General features: G+C 42.2%; 2 protein-coding genes across 7 annotated transcripts; both read right to left on the bottom strand.

The window, feature by feature from the left end:
• Positions 1-1705: 1705 nt before the first annotated feature.
• Positions 1706-16291, bottom strand: slain2 (SLAIN motif family, member 2). 5 transcript variants are annotated; one of them, XM_075484710.1, is made up of 10 exons: positions 15540-16291; positions 13018-13160; positions 8473-8640; positions 8213-8386; positions 7760-8113; positions 7527-7676; positions 6325-6405; positions 4137-4175; positions 3479-3686; positions 1706-3370 (listed from the first exon to the last, which is right to left on the bottom strand). In XM_075484710.1, exons 1-10 carry the CDS (start codon positions 16019-16021, stop codon positions 3307-3309), a joined length of 1863 nt encoding a protein of 620 aa, XP_075340825.1. In that variant the 5' UTR covers positions 16022-16291; the 3' UTR covers positions 1706-3306. The 5 variants fall into 5 exon arrangements, with proteins under 5 accessions (XP_075340825.1, XP_075340824.1, XP_075340827.1 ...); XM_075484709.1 differs by having other exon boundaries at positions 6325-6408; positions 15540-16290; XM_075484712.1 differs by lacking the exon at positions 6325-6405 and having other exon boundaries at positions 15540-16289.
• Positions 16292-16586: 295 nt separating this feature from the next.
• anapc4 (anaphase promoting complex subunit 4) lies at positions 16587-26162 on the bottom strand. 2 transcript variants are annotated; one of them, XM_075486202.1, is made up of 28 exons: positions 25906-26162; positions 24138-24253; positions 23941-24046; positions 23698-23830; positions 23535-23609; positions 23429-23455; positions 23300-23344; positions 23109-23193; positions 22757-22864; positions 22486-22656; positions 21539-21603; positions 21318-21360; positions 21131-21207; positions 20932-21032; positions 20785-20836; positions 20644-20699; positions 20512-20558; positions 20374-20430; positions 20220-20276; positions 20033-20126; positions 19825-19922; positions 19631-19692; positions 19484-19522; positions 19294-19395; positions 19125-19202; positions 18847-18996; positions 18354-18477; positions 16587-16963 (listed from the first exon to the last, which is right to left on the bottom strand). In XM_075486202.1, the coding sequence occupies exons 2-28, from the start codon at positions 24243-24245 to the stop codon at positions 16730-16732; spliced, it is 2394 nt and encodes a 797-aa protein (XP_075342317.1). In that variant the 5' UTR covers positions 24246-24253; positions 25906-26162; the 3' UTR covers positions 16587-16729. The 2 variants fall into 2 exon arrangements, with proteins under 2 accessions (XP_075342317.1, XP_075342316.1); XM_075486201.1 differs by having other exon boundaries at positions 18847-19014.
• Between the last annotated feature and the right edge of the window lie 1420 nt (positions 26163-27582).

Genomic DNA, 27582 nt, shown 5'->3' on the forward strand with positions numbered 1-27582 from the left:
TGTTGGCCCTGATGAGGTTAAGGACTCTAATAACTGTCATTTAATTTCTTTGTGTTTTATGATGCTCACATAACAACCAGATATAAGAGTTTTCCATTTTTAATTTTTTTTTTAGAGAGCACATCAGGATTAATCAAACTAAAATTCCCAACAAAGCCATTTACCGTAGCACTACTTAAACTTGTACGTACAATGAATGCAGCACGTGCTGCTGTACTTTCCATACATGCAGTCAATACTTAGATTTGTCAAACAGGGACAGCCTCTTTTCGTGCCGTTTCTCTTTGCCTGTATTTAAGTCCTCCGGTTCCATCAGGTCAGACATCATGAGCAGCATGAGTAAAAAAAGTGGTTCGCTGCGGTGATGGTTTGTTTCACGCTGTAAATCATAACGTTCGACATTACCAATGTGATTCTTCTGTGTTTTGTGTGCGTGCAGCCCGTAGAAACTCCATCAGCTGCAGGTCGGGGTATCACACACAAAGAGGGAAATATGAATCCACTGACGTCACGTCTTCAGGGCAGAGGCTAATGTAGGATGGGACGGTTTGCAGCAGTCAGTGACTCAGGCTTTCAGTCTCATCCTCATTCCAGGGACACATAACAACCCCTCCCTGTAACCAGTAGAGGACTTTAGGTTCGTAACACTGTCTGTGTGCTGAATACACAACATAATCTCGCCATCAGCAGCTGGATGTATAACACTGAGATACAATTACACTTGAGTAAACACATGTTTTCTCTAATTGTCTTAAGAGGAGTTATGTCCAAGCTTTTGAAGGGATAGAAGCGCTACATTTATTCTAGACTTCTGGTCTGAAAGACATACAGGGCTCTTGCTACATTTGATCACATAAATACTTTGAATTTGACCCGCCTTAAGTACAACCCCAATTTAAAAAAAGTTAGGACACTGCGTAAAGTGTAAATTAAAACATAAATGCAACAATTTGCTCATCTCATAAACCAATATCTCCTTTATAAAAGAACATAGAAAAATATATCAAATGTTGACAAAGAGACATTTCACTATGTCATGAAAAAAATTAGCTCATCTTGAACTTGATGGATTGTCCTGTTTAAAAAAAAAAAAGAAAGTTGGGATTGTGGCAACAAAAGGCAGGAAAAGTGACTTCCAGCAGTCATTTTCCTTGAACAGTGCAGGTTTAAGCTGAGGTCACGGGAACATCAGAAACATCCCATCCTCTGGGCCAAAGCTCAGTTCAAATGGACTGAGGCAAAAAGTGGAAAAGTGTTCTGTGGTCCGATGAATCAAAATCTGAAATTCTTTTAGGAAATCTTGGACACTGCGTCATCCAGACAGAAGAGGAGAGGGAGCGTCCAGCTTATCAGCTCTCACAGACGTTTAAAGGCTGTTAAAAGAGTGGATGGCACACAGAGGTAAACATGGCCCCCGTCTCAACTTTTTTTAAGATGCGTTGCTGCTATCAAATTCAAGACGAGATATTATTTTTTAGGAAGTAGTAAATGTCTCACTTTCAGCATTTGAAATGTTTTCCATCTCCTATTATGAATCAAATACTTGCTTGCAAATCACTGCATCCTGTTCATCCTGTTGGTGTTGCATTGTGTGCAGGATTTTCCCCTAAATGTTCTTCTCTATACAAATAATTAAAGCTCGACTTTGCTTTGCGTTCACATTTTTTTCCACTTTAAATGTCCCCCCCCCAAAAAAAGGACACAATAACTTTTTTCTTTTTATTTGAAATGTGACTTTACACAGAGAAACCAAAGTTCATGTTTGTGGATATAAAAACAAACAACCAAAAGTTCAATAACAAAACGCTCACACAAAATGTGTGGTATATGTCTTTTTGCAACATTCATCCTGGCTTCCAACTGAATCTGAGCTTTGACGGAGGCACCTCTCTCTTTAATAAATAGTTTCATTTACAGAATGAGTAATTTGTCATAAATACAAAGGCGCATAATAAACATTTTAGAGCAATTTTAAACGTGTCGATTCAGTTACAAAAACAGGCGAGCAAACCAATCGATCAAGCATAGATGCAGATATTGAAATGTGGCACAAAGTGATAAAACAAATGAACACAACATGATGCTCAAACTCAAGTGAAACTTTAAATTATAGGCACTAGGTTAAGACAGCCACCACAGCAATGACCAGAACACCCTCCCTGGCATGCCTTTTGATTCATGTTCATAGCACAAGAGGTGAAAGCCAGTCAAAACTTATTAGAACTTGTCATCTTAATCAAGACGATTTTTAATCTTTATTTGATTTTTTTCATGGCATGAATGTTACACACCGAGACATTTGTGATGGGAATTTGATGAACCACAAAGTTTTCCTGGGTTTTTATATGCTGAACGGTGACCAGGACAGCTTGTTTCTCATCAAATAAAATCTTTGTCCAATAACAAATATAACTCAGATCTAATGTCATCCAGTCCTTTAACCGACCACTCTGAGCACTTCAATATAATCTTGGCAAACTGCGGTGCAAGTCAGAACTGAGACTTTGATCGAGGTGTTATCGGTCACCCAGGTTCCGCACCAGTCCTAATTTGACACTTTGAAACACAAAAAGAAGGCTTTGGAGAGTTAGCTTGCAGTTGAGGTTCAAAATGTACATTTTAAACAAGTGAAATATTCAAACGAAAATACTGATATGGATGTTTGGACATACGCTTCTTAAATAATTTGAATAAATAATTTCCAAAACAAACTTGTGCATACATTCTGGCTGATTTTACAAGAGGAAAGATTCTTAAAGAGTCATACCCACGCAGAGGCGCTTTCACTTTTGCAAGACATCAACAATTCTCTAACACCACAGGACAGTTCACCTGCACAGCATCATCATAGAGATCGCTCACCGACATCTGTAGAACACAGAGCATAATGAGAGAAATGTGTGGAAACATTTCAAACCTGAGGGAGGCGACAGAAGAACAGGGGAGGGAGGGAGGGAGGCTGGGCTGTAGAGATGTGGACTGTCTCACAGATGACTAAAGTCAAAAAAAGGCAGGTGGCGTGTCCTCTGTTGGCGGAGCTGGAGACGAACTGGTTTCTTTGGCATTTTCTGGGTTGTCTGCACTACATGCCTGATCCCTCCACAGCCAGGTCCCACAGAGAAGCCCAATGGGAGGCCATCTTTGACACAACGTGGACTATGTCCTCTCTTTTTTAAAGTTCTGATTTGTATTTGATCTTTCGCCTCGCTCTTTATTGTAAAAGTTACCAAGGTACATAAAGTGCCATGTTGTATTTCTGCCTCCTTATGTTGATAATGTGACTGGAGAGCCCCCTGCTGGAGAGCCTCAGTAACAACCTTCTCTCCAGTTGTCGCCTGTGCTGCCGTAGGTCCGAGGAGCGGGCAGAGATCTAAACCAGAGAAGAAGAAAAACAGGCTCAGGGTTTAGCGCTGCACACACTTTGTTATCCAGTTCCAGATGTTTAAGAAGAGGCCAGTGTGTCTGCTGGTGTGCTCACCTGCGCACAGGCTGGGCCAGCTTGCTGCGGGGCAGAGGGATGCCTCCTCCTGCAGAAGCACTCGGCCGGGGCAGACCACTGCGCGGAGCAGCCAGGGAGCGGGTGGGGGTAGATGTGGCAGAATTGGGGGTGGATGTGGCCTTCACCGGTTGCCTCAGAGTCAGCGGTGATGGTGTTGCCGGCGTGCGCAGCTTACTGGGAGAGGGGACTGAAGACAGGCAGAGCGGAAACACAGTCAAGTGCAAGTCCATGAAGTACACTCACCTATTTGCGTCTGTTAGGTTTCGCAATGACGGAATGATCAACAGCACAATGACGTGAGGCTGTAATACATGTGATGACTGTAGAAACATCTATATGGAACAGTAAGAAACACAGTATGCTGGTCTTTTCTAACCACAACCACTTCAGATGAACAAATGGAGTAAAATCTGCAACAGCACAAGTTCACAAACTACAACATGATCTCATAAGCATGAATAAATGAACAAAAAAGCTGAATAACACAGCTTGCTACTATGATGTGTTGGGGGGGGGATGAGGCGATTCACACAGCGAGCATAAACAAGTGGAAACCGGCAGCACGACAACATTACAACCAGGGCGCAGAATCACAGTCACAATATTTAAAAGGCGGAAGCCGTCAGTGAATACTCACTGAAATCACCTTCTTCTCCAAAGCAACAGGAGAGTGGGACTAGACAGAGACGAAGACAACAGAGACAGGCCTTAATTCAGAGCAGGGGGGGAGGCAGGGGGGAGCTGCGGATGAGGCTCAGTGTGGTGTCTTTGTCCGCTTTGTACGCGGAAAATTTGATTTACAATCAGTTAGCTTGAAATGTTGACTGACCACTTCTGTACACACAGTGTGATCATCGATGGGACAGTGAGGGAGCCAACAACATGCTGAAAGACATTATAATGCTAAGTAGCCTTGGCCTTTATAGTAGAATGTGAAAGAGATGTCCAACATTGTAGCAAACTCCTCATCTCTGCTTTAGGATAAAAGTTTGATTTCAGTATAAACTATTAGCTGCTGGCTTTCATTGTCACTATTGTAGCAACCAGGTTTTAATCAAAAGTATGTCAAAAAAATGTACTCTTGTGATGTTGCATCCAGTTAAACATAGAACTTCAAAATATGACCCTCCTGTTTCTTTAGCTTGAATGTAAGCTCTTTGTATCACTGCCTGATGTGGATCAGCAAATGTCTAACGGAGCAGTTTACAAAGCTAAAGAAGGATATATTATAATGTATTTTTAAAAACATTATGAAAACATTTCTTTGATTCATTTTCAAATGTCTGCCATTTACATTAGTCCTGAGTTTGAACCGGTTGGTTGGTTTGAGCCTCTCTGTGCGTTATGTGTTCTTCAAGGTGTTCCCGAGCCCATGAGTTCAAATTGATCACAGTGGTGTGACAGTTTCCCATGCGGTGCCCAAACCTTTTCATACTATGCATGTCAGATGTGGGGGGAAAAAACAACATAGTTTGGTACAAAGTGTTGAGCCTCAATCCAAGACTTTAACAAATGCTTCTTTTTACACCCAATCCTGACCCTCTCACGTGTCACCAAAGTCCTCTGTCAGTGCAACGGGAAAGTTTTGAATCAGCATTCAGTCCTGATTTAAAATGACCGCATTAGTTGTGGGTGTTTATCGGCTCAGGCTCCGATCGGCATTGATGGGAAACAACGCATGGAAGCACAGAGGCTCGTTTTAAATGAGGATGCAGAACTTGGGCCTAAAAACGTGGAAACAGTTCACTTTCTTCACAGAAACCCACGTTTGCCAACAGTAACATGTCACATGGAGGCCTATAAACCAGACAGCAACAACTCGCACACAAAAAGAGACATTTTCAATGTCTACAAAAGACAGCTGGAGCTCACGTGGACTGACATTTGTGACCTGGTCTAAAAGACTTGTCTACCTGAAAAACACAGTCTGCCAGATATGATGTAATGTCATCTTTTCATGTTGTCATAGCTACTGGCAGGGAGGTAGCAGTGGTTACTGGACTGGCTATGAAAACACTGAGGATAATAAAAAAGCTACTACTTTCACTATGAAATGATCTCATTGGCTTTCATCAGGTCCACCAAAATTTAAAAAAAAGTTTTTAAACTTATATGCATGACTTTTTGGTGTAAAAACGGCACATATTACTCTGCCTGTAAAGTGTTACTAAACTTTTTTTGTTGCTGGCATCAAATTCAAGATTTCTTTATATATTCTCAATACAAAGAAGTTGGTCGAGAGGACGATGATAATGGTTTCCTTTGCACCATTCATACCAAATTTGTTCTTATTTACATTCTTTGTCTGATTTTGTTTTCAGACAACACAGTGAGACGGGAACAATGACTGAAATAACAACTGTTCATTTGTTTGTTTGTAGCCAGGCGGCTTTCTGAGTAAATTAAATGATTACAGCCAACAAAGTCACTGTTCTGACATCACTGCGCCTGAGAGCAACCCCCCCCTTACAGAAACAGCTGAGCAAAATCCTCAAATGAATCAGCTTTCCCCTCAGCTTGTGGATGTTAGACACCTACAGTTTAGTAGTACGCCTGGCCGGGAGTCATAAGATGATGCTCATCTCTGCCAACCCTGCTCCACGAGCTCCTTTCCTTTATCCTCACAAAGATGGCTACATAAACAACATTTAAAACTACACTCCACGATGAGAAGGGCTGAAATGCACTCTCCCACTTAAATCTAGCTGTTTCATCATTTACACTCATCAATAGTCTATACCCTCAGAGTGTGTCAAGAATTGTGCATATGCCTGTGTGTGAGATCAATCTCACAGCCTCCAGCTGGTTTAGGAGCAGGCTGTTACCTCGCAGGGCAGTTGGGTTTTTGAGGAGCTGTTTGGGTTTCGGGGACGAGCGAGAAGGGGTGGAGTATCTCGGGAGCTGAGCTGCTGCGGGAAAACAGGGACATGTCAGCATGGGAGTTAGACTTCATTTACAGTTTTAATGGAGAGTAAAGGGCCTGATGAGGCTTTGAAGGAAATCCAATGCCTGAGGTGTTGTTTGAAGCCACTAGGGGGCTCCACACACAAACATCTCAAAGAAGGAGCAGCAGCCCGCCAGAGCAAAAGTGCCTTTGCCTCTGCCAGCATTACAACCAATTTCACCAGTCTGAGCACAGACAGAAGAAAATAGGCTGGTTTGGGTTATACATGCTTTACAGTGAGGAGGAGACAGTTAGATAAGGCAGCAATTAAGGTGTCCCACATGCCTGGTGCAGCCAAAGCTCAGAGAGAAATAATGTTCAACCAACAATCACCACAGTGAAGTACGAATACCAGCAATCCTCAGGAAACTCAGGTGAAAAACAGAATATCTGTTCTGAGGGCCAAAGGCTCAGGCCACATGAACACTTTCCTCTGTCACAGAAAGCTGGCTGAGACAGGATAAAGGCAGTCAGAACACATTTAAGCAGCTGAAACCTGCCCTTTGACCCCTCTGCTATCTGTCACTACTAACAGGGAGGGCTTATACTTTCTGGATTAAGGACAACACCATTTACCTTTTTGCCCATTACAGGATTACATCATATAGTTGTAATCCTGTAACTTGCACTGGAGGGAGTTTAATCACCACACGACTAAAAAAACACCAGTGTCACAGATACTCAGAACAGCTTCTTAGTGTTGCTGGCGCCATGCTTTTATGCTTTTATTCTACAAGATGAGTACATTTCTTACAAGTGAAAGTTAGGCCCAGACGATAGGAGAAGGGATGAGTGTGAATAAAAGATGTTCCAATGAAAAATGATCAAAGACAAAGAGGATCCCCAAATACCAAAGCCATGTCACTACAAAGCAGCCCAGTCCTTACAGTGGAGGTGCAGCCAGAGGGAGTAATACAATTCCCACTCACACAATGACTATGTTGCTGAGCTTGGAGAACAAAACAAGTATTGATATAAAGTTGGCAGCCAAGAAAGTGATTTCAATAGTGAAAGCTTTAAAATGGAGGGTTTCTCTGTTTTGCAGTCAGATTCCTTGACATGATGCTCTGGGACGATACTTACTCGCAGACTGGCTCTGATGTCGAGGGGAACCACCGTTTGGCACTTGCAAATTGGACTCGTAGCTGCGGCTATTCTTCACAGGCTCTGGTGTCTGAACTGCCGCTGCCGCCGAGGAGCGCGTTAGGTTGGGAAGACTACGACGCAACTTTTCTACAACAGCAGCACAAGAGAGAATTAGCCCATGCAGAATGAAGCTGATAGCATCATCTCCTTGCTGCATTTGCTCTGTTTACCTTCATTCTTTACCACATTGGTCTGCAGGTCGTGGCCGTGGCTCTGCAGCGAGTGGCGAGGCTGCTGCAGGCGGCTGATGATGGGCTGCGGGGAGCCGCGACTGTGATTGTAGTCAATGGAGCGAGCAGGGGAGCGCGAGCGGGGAGAATTTCTGGGAGAAGCGCGAGGAGAGTGGCGAGGGGAGGGGCTGAAGCGGTTGGAAGGCAGGGCGAAGGCCATGTGCACCGCCTCCTCCTCGTCCTCCAGACTGTGCGCGTCTAACTCCTGGTCACTGAAGGTGCTGCGCCGCAGAGAGTGGCAGGACGAACCCGAGCTACGTCTGGAAGCTGTTGCAGCGTAGTCCTGCCTCAAACCTGTCAACAAACAAACAAACAGTAACACAGTAAAACAAACAGCTTGGCGGTTGAAAACCGTAGAATACTGCTGCAGGTTAAACTGATATGGGTGCTTACTCTCTTCCTGCATGCGTGCCAGAATCTGGACATCGGTGACATCATTGAGTTTGTAGGTCGTGGAGGAGCCCACCGAGTCCTCGTCCATCTCTGATGTGCTCAGCTCACTGTCCACCGATGACTGCGGACTTATGGCAGGAGGATTCCTCTCTGCAGCTGCATTTCGTTGGTGCGCTGGGGAGGAAATCATCAGTGTACATTTCAACCTCCTATTAAACAAATAATTTATGATGGACAGCAGACAGCGGAGGGCCACATACCTGCGTTACTGGGCATGAGCTGCTGTCGGACAATGGGCACTCGGCTGGGGGTCGAGGAGGGGGAGTTGAAGCCACTACTGTAAGGGCTGTTGGCTGCATTTGTGCTATATGGGCTTCCATAGCCCTGCTGGAGGTAGGGGCTTCCATACAGGCTCCTCCGCTTGTTGGCTGCAGAATCCAGTATCAGAAGTAAAGCATGAGTGCTATTACATGAGAAAATCAGTGAAAATCACAAGTTCTAAAGATGTGGTAAACAAAAAAAGAAAAAGAGGGCAGAATCTTTATCATCCACATATTTCAGCAGTTATTCTAGATCTGTGTGCTAAACTGCAAACATTTAGTGACTCTGACATCAACTCTATCAGAATATGTTTTATCATCAGAAAAATACATTTTTCTTACTGCATTTATCACATCTTATTTTACACGTTAGAAATAAAAGAAGTTAAAGCAATGTCTGCGTATTGCCTTTAGTTTTTAATAACTGATGTATTTCGAGCTTTGGCAGCATGTTTTGATTTCTCTAGAGTGGCTCAAAATGTCGTGTTTCATTTCAGACTAACTTATCATATGTATTGCTTTACATATTTACATTCGTTTCATGCATCCAAAGTAAAACAGTTGACATCACAATAACATCTAGAGTTTACTCACTATGCTGCACAATCTCACTGACAGACAAAATGCCAGATCAACATCTTACATCAGCTGAAAGAGCATTGACAGGGTCCGACAGGATCTGAAGGTGCTGATGGTGCGGGGCTAAATGTCACCCAATTATTCCAATGACACCCCTTTATTTGTAATTTGTATATACATGGGATATAAGTACACATATATATATATATATCATTCTTTCCCAATGAACAATTAGGAAAGGGAGCCTCATAGTAACACTGTGTAGAAGATGGTTGAAATGTTGTGCTCGTTCAGTATGGCACCACAATGTTTCCACTTAGAGGCCCTGACGCAGCCTGTCAGTCCTCGGACACTGCAGACGTTTGTCCACAAACGTCTGCAGTGTCCGAGCCGAATCAGATCCAGCACCTTTATGAAAGCTTTGCACTGTGCTGTCAGTCCAGTAGAGTCTCTTACACCGTATGCTGGGGCCTGATAGAGTTCCTGCATCATTGGGTGAAAAAAACCCACTAAACAATAGATTCCATTTAACCAGAGCACGCAGCACAATGCAATTCTCTGTGAAACCCTGCAAAAGCAGTAGTCAAAAGACTAAAGTCTAGCAGCCCACAGTCTCAATCATGAGATCAGACTCGAGCTGCTGGTCACTGGGAAACTTCTGGTGGTTAGGATACTGAGTGTCTCTGAGAGCACTCATTTTCCCATCCCTTTGTTTCTTTCCCTTTCTAACCGGGTGTGTTTTCACAGCTCCGTGGTGACGGCGGCGTTCAGCTTCCTCCTCTCTCCAGACAACTCCTTTGACTTTCTCTCCACCTCAAGCTCTGCACTGTCTTCCTGCATCATTTAGAAAATACCATCATGTCCACTCTGCTGCCATCTGCAAGGATCAGCTACTAAGGAATGTCAACAACACTGCAACATGTAGGTCTGTAATGCTGCACACATTCAGTCAACAGGAAAATCTAAATAGTTCAGATGGTGAGATTATCCCTGACAATAGGAGTTTGCAGACAATCGAGAGCAGTGAGCAGCGTCTGTAAATGTCAGCAAAAACATGACGCATGCTACAAATCACAAGAGGAGCTGAAGCCAATTTGGACCTAGCCAGGGGCTCAGTTTCAGTGGTTTTGCAGGTGGTGTTGGATGATGTACTCTTATCACTGCAACCCAAGTAGCTCGCTCATTACACAGAGAATCAGATCAATCTAAAGGGATTTGTAGCACAGGGACCAACAGAAATAGTGTGCCCTCAAATTCTCATGTCCTGAAACAAGAGGTCAAATGAACGAAAAGGAAACTGCTGCTACACGCTTGATGGATTTTTGCCTTGATTTGCTGCAATTTAAAGTCCGATTGGAGGCTTTTCCATCTTTGCTTTTCACTTGAGAAACTTTGTGAAGAAAATAGAGGGGTCTTAAATGTTTGAGGAGGAAACAGAAGACAAAGCTTGCCATTGAAGTCGGCTCGATATAAAAATAAAAGAAGGAGTTAAAACGGGTGCAGAGAACTGCAAGCATATCACAAGAGAAGAACAAACAGTAGAGCTTATGTAGAGGAAGATGGATACCGCAAAGGAGAGAGGGGATAAAACTGGCAGAGACATGCAAAAAGGGGCTGAACTAAGTGTTCAGGTCTATGAAAAGTCAAATCCTCTGTGAGCAGAAAACAAGGCAGGTCAGCTGTGCGACTGCATCTGGGACCTCTGCACTGCATTACAGCTGTCGAAGTGTTTAACTGTTTAGCTCCAGTCACAAAATGGTTTCAACGGCTTATTGGGGGTAGTTTGACATGAGGAAAGTTGTGCTGTCTGACTGACTTTCAAAGCCAAGTCAGAGAACTTTCTTACTTTCTCCCAAGCGTTTCCGCCCTGTTGTTAAGTTACATAACTGAGACACGTCATCTGGGGTTTTGATTTTTAACAGGGTGTGAACTCACAAAAGGTTTGGTCACTACTCTCACACACAACGCAGGGTCAGAAGTGACTCTGTTGTTTTAGCGTGCGCTTACAGCATGAAACGGCACCGACAAATAGTTTCTCTAATGCTGACACCAACTCAACCAAAACCATGGCAACGTGGTTTCCACGCTCCTGTTTGAGACCGGGTGTGAAGGAGAGTAGCCGGGAGACACATGGGTGTGTCTTATGAGTCTCTCTCACGCACAAATGTTTTAAGAACACAGCGCTTCAGACGTGTGTGCCAAATGAGGATTTTAGTTGTGCTCTCTCTTTTCATCGGTGCCAAATGAGGATTGAAGTGAAGTTAGTGGGGTGGATGGTATGAGCAACACGAGGGTTGGGGGTGGTCTGTTCAGGCCAAACCAGGACGATGTTCTTCTCCACTTGTACAGAGATATCACCACAAATAAGCACAACTCCTTTTACTCCACTCAAGTGGCAAAATTGTTGGTGAATCCGCAGCCTGACAAATGGTTCACTGATGATCACATAGACCAGCCCATAGAAGTGCTCATAAGAAGGACTGTCAGGGATAAAAAATGGATTACACACTCATAGTTCTAATTAGATGCATCAAAACTTAAAAAGATAAACTAAACTGCTCTCAACATACCCGATGCCATCATTTACAACTACCCTGTGCAATATCTAAGGGAAAAAAAATATCCCCAAAAAGGCCTCAGGTGAATTGTTTCAGGTGCCACTCGGAACAAATGATACTGCCCCCGCATGAGGACGCATGCGCGTGTCCAGGTGCTGCATTCTTGCACAACAGAGTAGAGAGAATCATATCCACCCCAGTGGACAACCTTCAGTGGCCTATTGCTCAACATGATCTAACCGTCACATGGGCATACCACTGTCAAAATGGAAATAACCCCTCTCAGTTTAGCTGCAAGGATTTGAGGCCTGTCCTCCCTGAAAGACTTAACTATTATTAGCAAGAGTCGAAAGCTCAAGAATAGGAACTGCACAGGCAGAAAGCAGGAAAGGTGACATGTTGTGGTTGAATTCAATTTTGGCAATGATGCCCAGAGTGGGTCTGCCATTCACATCACTATAATTCCAACTACTTTTCCATAGGTTCACATCCAATGTGGTTCTACATATAATGCATCCACATAGACCAATTTATAATTGCTGGTTGAGGAAAACGTGACCAAAGACTTCCACATCTGGAAGTATCAATAAGTAATTGCCTTCTTTGCCTTGAGACACACTAGGTGTACCAGAAAAGACTGTTTTTGTATTGTACTTGTGTGTAATTTTGATGCTTTCGGTAAATCCAAATCACAATTAATCTGACCTCATAAAACAGAAGTGTCTGCCATGAGTTGACTCACCAGGCTGGAACTTCTGTACGGTTTCCCTGTTCGATAAGAAAACACAGTCCACACAAACCAAAATCTATGAAGAATCATACCTGTTTTTGTCGTCAGTATCGTGCTGCAGCTCAAGAAAATGAATTGGTGGTATTCAGTTTTTTTCTTGCACTTTAAAAACAATCAGACTTGCGCAGTGGATGGATTTCAGCTGGTTAAGATGCAGTAGGCACACACTGCAGCCACAAGTGGAAGGTCTAATAACTTAACCTCTTCAAAACAAAGTTGCTTGAAGCCACAAAAACTACAGGTAGTAGCTGTAACTTTAGCTTGGCCGTGGTGCAAAGTAAGGCCCTGACCTGGGACACCTCATGTTTGTTGAAAAATCTGCTAACCTCACACAATCTTCACACTGAGACTGGATCCATCACAGTCAACAGAAAAAGGATGCTCCTCTATCAGAGATGTCAATGTAAACAATCCATTTAGCCAAGACAAAATACCAAACACAGAGTCAATTTGTAGCTGACCTTTGACATGTCAACAGAAAACAAAAAGTTTGGCCACTGTTTACAACTTCTGCCTCCGCTGCTGTTAATCATGGAGCAACAAAATGTTTCACATTACCTGACATGGTGAGGTCCAGTCTGTGGATGAGGGAGCGCTTGGCTGATTCCATCTCAGGACTGGGGTTATCCAAAGCTTGGCGGCACCACACGATAGGACTCAAGGCTTTTTGCAGGGGACTGTTGAGTTTTGCCTCATACAGCCTGGAAAAGGAAAACACAACTGACACAAACGTACATAAATTGCTGCCATCCTCCTCCATACTTGCATCTAGTTTTTCAAAAGAAAACTAAGTTAGCGTAGAACCATTTCAGAAATACATATTTTGAAGTCTTGAGGCCAAAACGTTTTTTAAGAAACTGTTTTCGAAAAAAGAAATGAAGTTGAATATTTACAAAGAGATGAATAGGAATGAGGAACAATCCACACTGTTAGGTTAAAGCTCTTACTTTAGTGCTGAATCGGCTCCGTTCATTTAAGCTGCCAAACCTTACAGTGACCATTTTGAGGCCTCAAAAAATACAGTAAGACTACAAGTTATGAGCACAGACTACTAGTTTTTGTTTGTCAGATATAGAAGTAATACAAATGTGTGTTTATGGTTCTCAGAGGAGAAAAGAAAGGAGGAGTTTCCACTCAGAGAGGGAATCTGAGTCAGCAGCTGTCAGCACTGTTGCAGCCGTAGAGAAAGCCTTTCATGATGAAAGCAGAGACATTAAGGGGAGAAACTACAGCGAGTGCAGGGAAATACAAGCCTGAAATTGGGACTGCACATTTTCATTGTTTGTCAACACAATGGCGGCCATTCACATGTCGCACAGCGCATAGTAATCCTACGTTTTCATCCTCTCGCCTCTGAAGCAATCAAATGTATCGTGCACACGCAGTAAAGTCAGTGCAACATAGGCAGAGCGCTGCAGCAGCGGGGAGCCTTTTTAATCCACTCTGATGCTAATTCATGGGATTACAGGAGTCTGTGACAGGAGCTGGCAAGAGCTGGGCACTACGGGGTAATCCCAGATATCAATCTGATGCAGAGGGCAGACAAAACAGGCTGGGCGTAATGAGACTGGCTCTGCTGAGCATGAGTGAGCAATGTCTGTAAGTAGCTGTAGCTGGCACAGACGGACCGCTGCAAGCAATATCCAAATGCAGGAGTTTGTTCTGCTGATTTGGACGATGGGTAGCTGAAATAATTACAATGAAAAAAAGGAGCCCAAGTTCAAGAACGAGAAAGCTGATTATCAACATGTCTGTCTGTAGTCTTGCTAGTGTGCATAACATCTTCCTGTGGGTCAGATATAGTGTGTCAGCGTTAGCTACTTGCTCTCATTATCTACGAGACCACTCAGCACATTTGCAACCTTGACACAAATGATCTATCCCTCATTGTAGCAGCTTTAGCATCTGTCAATAAACTGCATCAAGCTATGAGCTCTGCCCTAATGTTGCCCGTCACAGTATCATTACCACAGCAGAAACCGATCAAATGAGCCCTTCCTGGCAAGCCAAATAACTATCATCTAAGGAACAGCCATCATTATGTTCAAGTCCAGTCAGTAACAGTTGTTCACGTCCACGATTCATACATACCACAGATCTCCTGTAAAGTATTCTACTCATGTCTACATGTCTGACAGCAGCTGAATAACAAAGGCGTCCGACTCTGCCACTCGTGTACTTTAAGTAAGGATCGAGATTTGCAATTACACTTTTAAAATGTGCCTCTTTAAAGTCAACAAACAACAGAAATGCTCTATGCTATGCAAGGGCAGAGGACATGTGGCCTGTAAGATTAATTCTGATAACAAGCTGAACGTGTAACCAGATGGTAATCCTCATCTCCAAGACACTCTGATATGACCTGATTATAATATATTTATAGCCATTGTGCAAATACAATCACCTTTATAACACCTTTATGTCATAGCTTTTATTCCTACATTAGATGACTGTCCTGTTTCATTTCTCAGTCGGTGCAGCACAATGCGGAGCACTTGTAGCTGTGTGCCAATTGCTGTGCTAAAAAGGAATTCAGAGGAGGAACATAACCATGGTGACTTCTCCCACATGACAACTGGGCAGGAAAACAACTCGGATTTTACTGTACACACTGATCTCCTGCCAGCACTGCCATGACAAGCCAAGCAATCTGCCACATCACAACACCAAAACAGTGCAACAGATAATCTAGGACCTCGGGGTCCTGACTCCTGACAGCTGAGAGTTTGTGCCTCTGAGGCCTAATGCTGCGTCTCTAAAACAAGTGCAACAACTGTGAGCAAGGTAGGAAACAGCTGAAAGTGATGTGACAAAGCAGGCAGGTCAGGCTGCTATACTAAAGGTGGCTTTGTAATCGGCCACATGAGTTGCCAAACCACATCCTTCAGTCAGTGATCCACAATGAGGCTCCTTCTGTGGGGATGACTTCAGATTTCAGGGAAGCCGCTGAGACTATTGTTTATGCCAGGCGCTTTGTCGTGGAGCAACTGTGCCCAGGCAATAAAAGCTGTCACCCAGCCCTGAAGACACAAACACGGCTGTATCGACAGGTTACCTGCCAAGACAAGCCTGCCACTCACCAGCTGTCCTCGTCTTCGTTTAGGCAGTCCATGTCTTCGAGATCTAAAATTTCCACTTCATCAAGGATTGAGGTTTCCCCCTCAGCCAAAAAGCCCCCGGTGGTGTCTGAGTAAAGTGAGTTCATACTCGACATTGAGGTCGCAGCAGATGCCCCCTCACATTCGTACGCCCTCCTGAAACTGATGCCGTCGTAAGACAGTCTGGGGCTCAGACAGCGGTTGTTTTCCAACAGCCCACCGTAGCCGCCCGTACCGAACCCCACCCCAGGGAAGCCGGCCAGACCGGCTGCCATCCCCACTGACAGGGACGACGAGTCGTATCCGGCGCTGAGAGGTCTGTGGTTCCCTGACATCGCTCCGGACGAGGACAGCATCGTAGACCTACTCCGCAGCTGTTCGTTTTGCTGCTCGAGTTTTTTCACCAAGTCCTGGAGCTTCCGCACCTCCAAGTCCGCGTTGATGTTAGAGTTGATATCCTCCATGGTGGATCCTCAGACCAACGGAAATATGCAGTGGTCTGGGGTGTTTTCTTTTACTTTTCTTTACCGAGAGTCTCTTTCTTCTCGTTAATGTCACTGTTACCTACGTGTTAAAGGAAGACACTTTGGTGTTCAACTGACTTAAAAAGCTCAGCGTCGTCATCTTCTCTGGATATTCGCGCTTACGGGTAGGGTCGAGGCCATTTTCATAATACTCGTCACCAACTGTGAAAGACCAACAGGCGGCGGATAAAACACGTCACCGCGTTCGGTATCGCGAACGACCACGTAACCAACACCTATTTGCGCGTGCACGCACGTAACCACGTCCATACCCGATACAAATTGACGTTTATCAATACTTTCTTACAGAAAACTCGTAATTATACATAAATTTGATAACAAATACAGCATTTTGTTCGCCTTGTGCACTCGTTTGATTACTTAAAAACTCTTATTCATATTTTTTTTTTATTCTAGTGTGTCTTACATTTAAATTAATCCACTTATTGATTTACCAAGATAACAGGAAACGTGTGTTTTGTTAAAGTCAATGATAAAAGACTGATTTACAAAATCATCAAAAAAAAGTTTTTATTTTCAACATCATTCTATTTTTTGAGTGCTTTAAAAAAGAAAGAATAAGACAACTTTCACAAACAACAGACGAAGCCAAGCCTCCTGTAAACAATCCATGTCTTAGTCTGGGTCTCACGGGAGTTCTAAGGCTTCTTCTGACTCAAGGTGCTCCTCAGTTTTTTTATACACATCCTGCTCTGCAGCTCCAGCTTCAGTGTCTAAGCTCTCCTCTCCCGGCCCCTGGTTGGCTATAGTAGTTTCCAATCCATCCTGGTCAGCGGTGGTGTTCTGTGAATCAGCTCCCTCGTCGTCCTCATCTTCTACATCCATTTCAAAAACTCGTATGTGCCTAAGATTAGCACTCAGCTGCCAGAGAAAGATAACAAACAAACAAAAGAGTAAAGGTTTAGTAACAGCACAATTAATCACTGAGATGTGGAATGTGAGATGGCACAACATGGATCGTCTGACCTTAGTGATCACTAAAACATATATTTTTTTATTTTTTATTTATTAGTTTATTTGACAGGGACAATACAATCGGGCATAGCTACAAATCCAAGCTTGTAGCTGATGTGATGCATATAGAGTTTAGCAACAAGTGCTAATTTGCAACTCCCGTCCCTGGTTAGGCTTTTCTATGCTGACACAAAATTAAAATAGACATTAAAATAAACCTAAAATAGACATTAAAATAATGGAACCCTGCAGTGCAACTCAGGCTGCGGCTACACGAAAACGTTTTTCACTGTAAACGATACTTTTTCTTATCGTTTCGCTGTCGCGGCCACACGGAGCCGGCGTTCCCACTACCCCAAAACGATAGTTTTTGAGAACAGGTTCCAGAGTGGGAAAGTTTGAAAACGAGGTTGTTTCGTTTCCATTATTACAGCGAAAACGTTTTTGCGTCAGTCAAACGTTGACGCTGTGAGACTTCTCTATTGTCTCACAGCGTGGCGTGACACAGTGGCGTGTGTACTGCATCGTTTCATCGTTTTCATCCGTTTTCATCTGGACCTGAGTCTTTACAGCAGCGTTGCCGTGTGGTTGCAAGAATTTTCGTACCCGTTTAAAAAAAAAAAACTCGTTTCGTTTCCGTGTAGCCGTAGCCTCATTCTCCTATAATATCCCAAACTAAAACAATCCAGACAACGATGATGACTCACAATGAGAGTACAATGACGTGACATTTTACTATTTCATGAAAAATATCAGCATCTCATCTTGAATTTGATGGCAGCAAAAAAATTGGGATGAGGCAAGAACAGGCTGAAAAAGTACGACACGGCTGAATGAACATAATACAACCAACCAGACTGACTGGCAACAGGTCAGCAACGTGATTATATAAAAGAGCACCTTAGAGAAGTAGTGTCTCTCAGAGGTAAGGTTGGAAATGTTTCCACAAACTGAATAATGTTCCTCAACTTAAAACCAGAAAGATTTTGAAAATTCAATCAAATGCAGTACATATCAAAAGATTCAGAGAATCTGGAGAGATCTCTCCGTCCATGGGACACAACCACAAATCACTATTAGATGGCCGCGATCTACGGGCCCTCCAGCAACAATGCATTAAATTCAAGATGAGTTCATAATTTCCAGAAAACAGTTAAATGTCTCACTTTCAACATTTGAAGTTCTATTGTCAATAAAATATTGGTTTATGAGATGTGCAGATCATTGCATTCTGTTTTTATTTATATTTAAAAAGAATCCCCAGAAATACAGAAAGAATATTGTGTCTTAAACGTACCACGCAGGCCACTTTGCGGATTCCGTTGACAGCTACAAACTGAGCCTTCATGTTTTCCAGCTCGCGCCACTGATTCCCCAGCACCAGACCCTGGCAGGGGATGGAGCTGCTCTGCTGGTCCAATCTGATAACAGAGGTGACATTCCCAATGTAGAAGTTGTGCTCGCTTTCCTTTGTCTTTACACAACGTCCAAAAACACTCACACTAAACTGCATTTTCAAAAAATTCAAACAGGCTTCCATAGTAATGCTTAAATGGCTCATGGTATGCTCATTAAAACTATATCATTTTATTTATATGCTGTCCATTTCTGTGACACCTCCCTTCACCTTCTGTCTGGAATGCTCCATTTCAGTTACCGTACTATTCTTTTTATTTGTTTAACTTAATATTTTAAGTTAAGAAAACATGAAATACGTTGTGTGTTTGTTAGCCGACTACATTGCTATGTTTTAGATGTCTGTGATGAAGTGAAGAGGTAGAAACACACACCTGAGGTTGGGCTTCCAGCTGAATTCACTCGCACAGCTTAGGCTGGAAGCAAGAGGAAGCTGAGCCAGGACACGCCTGCTGTTGTGTTCCTCCGATCCTTGCAGGACCACCGTTAGCATTTCATCATCATAGAAACGAGCATCCAGGCAACTGTAAACATAATGAGACCTTAAAAAAAAAAAAAAAAAAAAAGGCAGTGAATTACTGCGCAAGGGGCCCTTTACCCGGTCGAGGGGTTAAATAAATACAGGCAAAGTTAGAATCCAGGTGGCACCCACCGGGCTGCAGAGCTGCCATCGTCTGCGCTGTCTAGATGATGGCTGAGGTCGATCGATAGGACACTGTTTGGGATATGTCTGTATGAGAAAAACAAACTTTTGTTACACGCAGAAATAAAATATCCTGTACAAACAGCTCACATATACACCCACAGTTACAGGAATGTACCTGTTGGGGTCTGTTCCTTTCCGTAATATGTAGAGCTTGCTTGGTGAAATCTCTGGCATGCAGAACACCACACAGTGCATTTTGGCCTTTTTGTCATTCCACCTGTCGAATGATCAAAAAGAATACTTCAAACAAACCCTCATCTTGCTGTTACCGATACAAAACTCCATGATGTTTGCGTCTTACGTACAAAGATGGAAGTTCAAAAAGACGTGGAGTGTTTTCTGAGCTAGAGATACAAATGAATAATAAAAAATATAATCCCATTAATGTATTCAAATGAAATAGCATCATATTAAAAGACATAATTAACATAAGCAGGCAAATGAGATTATACCTCTCTGGCACAGTGTACAAGGGCAAAAAGACAGCCTGCTTTACAGACTTCCCAATTACTTCCTGCAAACAAATAAACACAATTAGGTCTGATAAACAAATAATGTGACCAGACAACGAATGCCAAAATGACTCACACTTGCAACACAATAATTAATTGTGCAGATGAGGAAAAAAAAAAGACACAAAACTCACAGCAGGTTTCTGTAGGCAGTGCTCAATCACATTCTCCATCATCCTCTTAACAAAGTGCAAAGACTTTTGGGGATAGGACGGAAACAGCAAAGGGCTCTCTGAAGAAGGCAATTAAACATTTCATTAAATCAGTTATTGTTCTGGCATTCAGAACAAAACTTCTTCTTCCAAAGCACAAATTGGTTATCTATACTCAAGATAATTTCACCTTTCAGGTGTTTGCTCTCTTGTAAAAACTTTAGCCACTGGTTCCCCTTTGTGTTGGGCGGAGACACAAGGTCCTCTTCCTCGTCCTTCAGGTACTGTAAACGTCCACATGAAAGACAAACCAGCGAGAAGTAAGACTGAACTTCTTTTCTAAAATACTTCAAAGTAATCAGTACAAAACCACTTACCTGACCAACTCGCTCCACATTGAAGTACTTCCCTTTACGATCAAAAAGTTCCTCATTCTATCAAACCGCAAAGCCATGGAGCATAGTTGTTAAAAATCCAAAAACGTGTTGATGAATTTTTTCATTTGTCATATAGAAACGATGCTCATCTCACCTCACTAAAATGTTCAGACAAGAAGTCAGCAACAAAGGCGATGTCCTTCTGAGTCATCTGAGGGATTAAACATAGTAATATAATCAGAAAATAGTTACAGGAACTAGAAGTCTCTAATCTTTTTATAATTAAACTCACCTTGTTAAGCTCTGGTGGTACATGTTCCTCACACATTCTTAGCATAGCTGTAAGGAAACAAAATAGTGTAAACATGTCAGATTAATGCTGTATCCTCCCACTAATGCTAAAGAATCAACAAATAACCCTTACCTACATACAGCCACCGGAAAAAGGCTTTGAAGTTTTTCATACTCTTATCGATCACCCTAAATGACAAAATAAATGCAGTAACACTGGGAGAAAAACAAAGACACTACCAGAAATGATTCCCGTTTATGGTCACAAACTTACTGCAGAAGTTCGTTGGCTTTGAGAGAGAAGGAACCCACAGCTGTGATCGCACCTGCAAACACACAGAAAAAAAAAAACGTTTCACTAATAATAAAAAAAAAAAAAAAAAAAAGATGGATTTCAATCATTGTATGTTTGGACTGGCACCTTCTATAGCTGCTGAATCCAAACCGAGGGGCTCAAACTTCTGCTTCCACAAGGACATTCCTCTCACCTCACTGAGGTGATACAGCAGAGCCTCAGAGCCACTGCAGCAAACAGAGCAGATAGAGGGGAACAGAGGGGATTTTACACGAGAAACATTCCAGCAGCAACGTGTATTGTCGGGGAGTAAAAGCCAAAATACCTCTGCAGGTGGCTGATCACTAGCTTCTGGATGCTGGAGTAAGAAGACTCGATGGACTGGCCAAGCTTTTTCAGGCCCTAGGATGGCAATGCAATGTATACACGTAAGCAGACATGAAACAAAATAACAGGATTCTCACCGGTTTCATGAACCTGGAAAATTATGTTTGAACTGCTCTTAGTCTCACCTTGACAGTCAACTGGTTCATGAGAAGAGCCTGTAGTTCAGGGCTGAAAACCGAGCAAAAGGTGAGAAAAATAGAAATATTGCACAATTAGACATAAAATGACATCAAACAAAATCCCCAAAAAGCAGTTCAACTAGCTCAAGATTGGTTGTTGCTACCATCTACAGGACACAGTAGACACTACAACATGATAACAGAGAAAAGTCCTTGTGCTTTATTACCTGGACTGTCCCCACAGCAGGAGCTCCAAAAACTCGTCTTGAACTTGGGTGCTTGTGTTCTTTTCCTGCAGAGACAGGAGATTACATATGATTTGATATGACATAGGACTTTTTTTTGTCCTTGTTTCTATCACCAAACAAGTTGCAGATTTGTTATCAACTGTGTAGTCCAGTGGTTTTCAAAGTGGGGGCCGCCAGGGGGCGCCTCAGAAAATTGGAGTGAAGATAAGAAAAAAAAGAAAAGAAAAAAAAAATAGAATTTAATTTTTTTTAAACATCATTATAAAAAATTGTCAGATTTTTTTAATCAGTATTGTAAAATACAATTTATAATAATATATCATATCGAAATGTTATTTGCCATGCTTGTCTTTCTGATTGGCTGCCAGTCAAAACATCGTAGACCTGGCGGTTTGCACCTGTTCTCAAGCTGCTCTGCTCCTCAAGCTAGCATGTAGGTAGCTAGCCAAAATGGACAGATTTTTGACGAGGAAGAGACCGAAAGAACTGGCCAACTAAAATCAGAAAGTATGATGCAGCATACATTAAGTTTGGCTTTACAGCCATACAGAAAAATGGCGTCCTCTGTCTGGAGACCCTCTCAGATGAGTGTTTAAAACCTTCGAAACTTCAGCGTCATACAATACAACACAAAAACATCCGGCAGAGTCTGACTTCTTCAGACGTAAAGAAGAGCATTTAGTCAGGCTGCATTCACACGGCAAGCTACTGTCCGTGAAGAAAAGAAAGAAAATACGTTCTAAAAGTTGATGTTTCTTTACATATTTTGTAGCATTGTCTGTGGTTTGCAAAGGGGGCCCCGGCCAGAAGCTAATACTGTTTGGGGGGCCTTGGCATGGAAAAGTTTGGGAACCCCTGGTGTAGTCGACCTTCATGTGTGCAGGAAGGCTTTTTCGGCCAGGGAAAACCTGCTTTAAACAACAAACCTGAACAAACTTAGTGAGGCGAAGATCCATCTGCATGAGGATGTCATCCCACGCTTCACACATGCAGGTAAGTGATAGGTGCAGGTACTGAAGCAGGGTCGAGATGTGGGTGAACTTGCGTGCCATCCTGGTGACCTCGGGCAGACAGTCTGACAACAGCCCTGTGTCCAGCTGGAGGACAAAGATGACAGTTTAAGAAAAACAGAAAAATGCAGGTTAAAGCAGAGAGAAGGTCGAGAAGTGGGGAATGAAGTCGCGTCATTCACCTCACCTGAATGTAACAGATCTCTGGGTTGTTGTCAGCAGACCTGACCTCTGTGATGACAGACAGGGACTTGAGATCACTGGACAGACTCAGACTGCGACATGTCCCCGAAACCTGTGAACATCATCCTCATTAAGTAAAGTAACACATTTAAATCCCAATTCAGTGTTGCTGAGCTGGCATGAGTGCAACAGTTCCTTCTGTATTAACATATCATCAAAAAAACATGAAATCCATTACAACTGTTGTTTTGCCGTCTCTTTCTTAATATTTAAGAACTTCTCAGAAGGAATAGAGTGATGGATATCTTTTAGAAGACCTAAGCGACAGCTCCTATGAACGACCAAAATAGCTTTACCCTGCTTAGAGAAGCAATCTTGTACATCCCATATGCATAAAGCTCCACAAAGCCGGCATCTCCACCAAGGACGAGTATGTTCAGTCTGCATGAAAACAACATGTGTAGGTGAAATACTTTCCCACACAACTTAAAAACAGTGCAATAATATAAAAACTCCATCCATTGCTTTAGGAGTCAGCATCATTTACCTGACTTCTCCCAGGAGATTAAGTATCTCATCAGACTTTTCCTCACTGTGACACAGACAGATAAATTCATTCAGCTGCTACTTTTACATTAAAGGAACTAATGAGGTAGTCATCAAAATGCTCTCCCACCTGAAAATCTTTGAAGTTGTGCTATAGCTGAGGAAGAAAAGTTTGGATGTTATTCAACCGAAACTCGGCTTTTCATAAAGTGACGTACAATCGCTTCTACAGTTACCTCTTGGGTAGTGTTGGTAATTTAGGAAGAAAAAGTTTGGATTCGTCCTCCGAGTTGTAAAAAGAGCTAAGGGCACTGAAACAAATGATATTATACACACACAAAGCTATTAACATGTCATCAAATTAGCCACAATCTGATTAGCTTCCTGGGCCTTGTATACCTGCTCTCTTCCATGACCTCCATCCAGTGCATGCAAGTTACAGGGCTTTGCATTGGAAACACATGGAGTATCTCAGCTTTCTCAACACCACAAAGGACCACCTGCTTGGTGTCTCCAAGACTGAAGGCCAATACTAGGTTTTAAAAAGCAAATGTAAGTATAACATACACATGATTCCATAAAAAGATGCTACTAAAAACTATTAAATGTTCACACACAAAAAACAAAACAAAAAAACCTTACTTTTGCCATCTGGTCTCCAAGCAAGTGCAGTGATCTCCTTCCCAGTGTATTCACTTGGTGGTAAGCTCCAAACACGCTGGAAGCTAGCCAAGCGATGTAGCAGCAACTTTGAAAAGACATAAGTCACAAAATTTGCAAACTCACACACAAAGGCACTAAAACGTGTTGCTGAGTGGTTTTTAGGGCTTTAATCTCACCTCTCCAGTCGTGTTGGCCAAAGCAATCAGATCCCTCTTCGGAGACCAGGCCATACAAAGAACAGGGTTTGGAAGTTGCTTCTCTCCCACTTGCCGGAAGGCAGGCATGTTGCGGGCTGAAAAAATGTGGGAAAGTTTAGAGAACACTGAAAAACTATTCAGTGAGGATTTAAAGGGGAACTCTGGGGCATTTGAAGCGCAATCCCATTGCTAGAGGTTGTCAAATACTGACAGTAGGACACAGACAGGTGCAAATCGGCGCTCCCTGTGTGGAGATCGCGCTGTTTGGGCAGCCTGTCATGCGAGGCTAATACGTGGTGGCTAAGGGGCAAGTGCTAACCCTTCCACGTAAAACAACAACTTGCACACAGCAGAAACGTCACACCACTTTATAAACCATCCGACAATAAAGTCACAAGCCTTACCATCAAAACCATATGCATGGTTCTCACATTACTGGCATGGGGACGTTACAAAACAACTTTATAAACAGCATGTAACTCACCGGTTATTTGTACGCTCGCGCATGTGAAAGCCCAAAAGAGTCAATGGACGATACTCCCAAATACAAAGCAATTATCTTCTCTAGAAAAACTGTGTTCAAGTATTTAAAACATTACAACAATACATGCCCAGTAATATTGTTGTAATGTTTTAAATACTTGAACGCAGTTTTTCTAGAGAAGATAATTGCTTTGTATTTGGGATTATCGTCCATTGACTCTTTTGGGCTTTCACATGCGCGAGCATACAAACAAGAGGTAAGTGACATGCTGTTTATAAAGTTGTTTTGTAACGTCCCCATGCCAGTAATGTGAGAACCATGCATATGGTTTTGATGGTAAGGCTTGTGACTTTATTGTCGGATGGTTTATAAAGTGGTGTGACGTTTCTGCAGTGTGCAAGTTGTTGTTTTACGTGGAAGGGTTAGCACTTGCCCCTTAGCCACCACGTATTAGCCTCGCATGACAGGCTGCGCAAACAGCGCAATCTCCGCACAGGGAGCGCCGATTTGCACCAGTCTGTGTCCTACTGTCAGTGTTTGACAACCTCTAGCAATGGGATTGCGCTTCAAATGCCCTGGAGTTCCCCTTTAATATTAAAGGTTTTAGGGGTTCAAAGAACAGTTTCCCCTTTGTTAGTTCTTCTTCTTTGAACTTGGGATGAAATGAATCACCAGCTATTTTGATAATTTAGAAATGACTTATGCTAAAAGGGGATCAATGCTTGAGTGAAAGGACAAATATTTGTTAATGTTTGTCTTACACTTTAAGACCAAACGAAAAAATGAGAATACATTCGAAAGTAGGATGTTTAATCTAATAGTTTATCACAGAGAAATAAAGCCAGAAATAAAAATCTGAAATGATTCAAATTGAGGCAGACCTGGAGACTGAATAATAGATCACAATAATTTATAGATTCGATGGTAGAGAAAGAATAGATAATATGCAACAAAACGTTATTAACGTAATATATGACAACCAGTGTATAACAAGCAGCCAAGAACTATTTCAAACGAGACTGCATTTATTTAAGATTTACTAGGATTACGATTAAAACATACATATTTCATAAATATCATACACGTCTAATTTCAATGTGAAAACTTTGCTAGGTGACTCCTCGGGGTCCGAGTTAAGAATGGATAGCTACATCGTCAAGAAGAAATAGAAAGAGACTCCCTAACAAGGTAACAAACGCCACTTACCTAAAACTGATTTTTTTTACCACAGTGTCAGTGCTCATTAGCTGCAACCTAACTCACCGTGCAGAGCTGTCAGATGAGAATCTTGTGTACCAGTGAGGATATTATGCTAGCACATCAGTTAGCAAGCAGGCTAAGCTAATACAGAAAGAGCTCCATGGTGATTTTCTTTCTGTACGGAAACTTTAACCAGACCAACTAATAAAGATACAACATCACATTAAAACTTTAGGTACAGCGCCAAGTTCTAAATTTAAGTTTTCTTCGTGGTGTTTTCACAACTCCGCGGACACCGCCATATTTCTCCTTCAACCAATCATTGCAGAGCAATGGGAGCCGCGAGGAGACAAAATAGCATAGAGAAAAACGCAATTCGTAAATGTTCAAGAAAAAAAAAAGGAATGACCTTATTGGACATTGAAAACACGTCTGAGAAAATGTTTTGGTGATGGTTTTAGCATTTGAGTCTATCAACTTTTTGTTGATAGCTGTTATGTTGTGGCTGGTATCTCCAGAGTTTATCCAATCATTTTTGGACTACTAAATATAGGGTGTACATGGTTCATTCTAAAGCATAGAACCTTAAAATGTGCTCATTGCATACATCAATACTCAATACACACATTTTTACAACAGTTTTGGCCACAAAGAAAAAGGAATTTCAAGATTTTTTTAGTAGAAACAAGTCTTCTAAAATGTTTCCCATAACTCAACTGTGGCGTTTCTTTTGCATGTGTGATTTCTTTAAACTGTGCAATTGTGCAGCAGTTCTACTTGTGAAGAACAACAACCACTGCGTATTGTATCTTCACACTGCACATTTCTATACCTTATGACCATAAAACAGAAATTTTATACAAAATTTGTACATCTGTTAATGGAGAAACGTTATATGAAACATTTTTAGCAATTTACCTACAAACATACTTTACATTACATATGCCTTTGGTCAAAACCTGCTCAAATAACACTGTGAGATGTAGTGTTCCTCCACAGGATGACATATCATATCTTTTTAGTTTCCCCCATTCTGTCAGTGTTCCTTCAATCCTTTTTTTCTTTTTTTGTTTGTACACAAAGGATACAAAAAAAGAGAGAAACCACTGTATATAACCTATTGTCACCCCCCAACTACTAACAGCACATCACAACAAACTGAGTTATTCTCATCCAAAATAGATATTCCTCTTAAACTGAAGAACCTCATTTATACTGCAAGCCTTCCTTCTTCTTAACATGGGCAGTCACATGCATAAATCATTAACTCTGATCTTTCAGAAAATGTCCACTTACAAGGTTGAGACTGCACTGACAGGGTCATTCATGTGGAATCATGTCGTGAGCAGTGTAAACATGACCCACTTGAAGTCATTATAATTGATTTCACCCTGGCTTAGCTCACTTCAAAGGAAGAATGAGCACTTACCTGCACACCACCCTTTTTTTTTTTACATTTTGAGTTGGATGCCTTGAAGAGACAGGAGCTAGAGCAAAGTGTTCCAAGCAGAATCTGTAGCAATCAGAGAAAAATTATTTGTTTCCCTTACGTAAAAGTGCGTAAAGAACTTTTAAATGGTCATGATATTGTCTCATTTAAGAATGACTAAATGCTGAAAACATTGCATATGATAGAAGGAATTGTGTTGTTGTGTGCACACGTGCTGTAAAGGCATGCGAGAAATATTCCAGTACTTATATAGATCACAAACAGATACAAGTCTGTTTGTTTTATGTAGA

Source organism: Odontesthes bonariensis, chromosome 15 (genome assembly GCF_027942865.1).
Source record: "Odontesthes bonariensis isolate fOdoBon6 chromosome 15, fOdoBon6.hap1, whole genome shotgun sequence".
Taxonomy (NCBI): Eukaryota; Metazoa; Chordata; class Actinopteri; order Atheriniformes; family Atherinopsidae; genus Odontesthes; species Odontesthes bonariensis.

Coding starts and splice junctions, on each gene's coding strand:
- anapc4 (XM_075486201.1), bottom strand. CDS start 24,245: ATGCCTGCCTTCCGGCAAGTGGGAGAGAAGCAACTTCCAAACCCTGTT. Junction 23,831..23,940: donor TTGGAGACCAGATGGCAAAA/GTAAGGTTTTTT, acceptor TTTAAAACCTAG/TATTGGCCTTCAGTCTTGGA. Junction 19,523..19,630: donor TTGTACACTGTGCCAGAGAG/GTATAATCTCAT, acceptor TTGTATCTCTAG/CTCAGAAAACACTCCACGTC.
- slain2 (XM_075484709.1), bottom strand. CDS start 16,021: ATGGAGGATATCAACTCTAACATCAACGCGGACTTGGAGGTGCGGAAG. Junction 13,161..15,539: donor AACGAAGACGAGGACAGCTG/GTGAGTGGCAGG, acceptor TTCCTTTTCCAG/GCTGTATGAGGCAAAACTCA. Junction 8,641..13,017: donor ACTGGACCTCACCATGTCAG/GTAATGTGAAAC, acceptor TGGATTCTGCAG/CCAACAAGCGGAGGAGCCTG.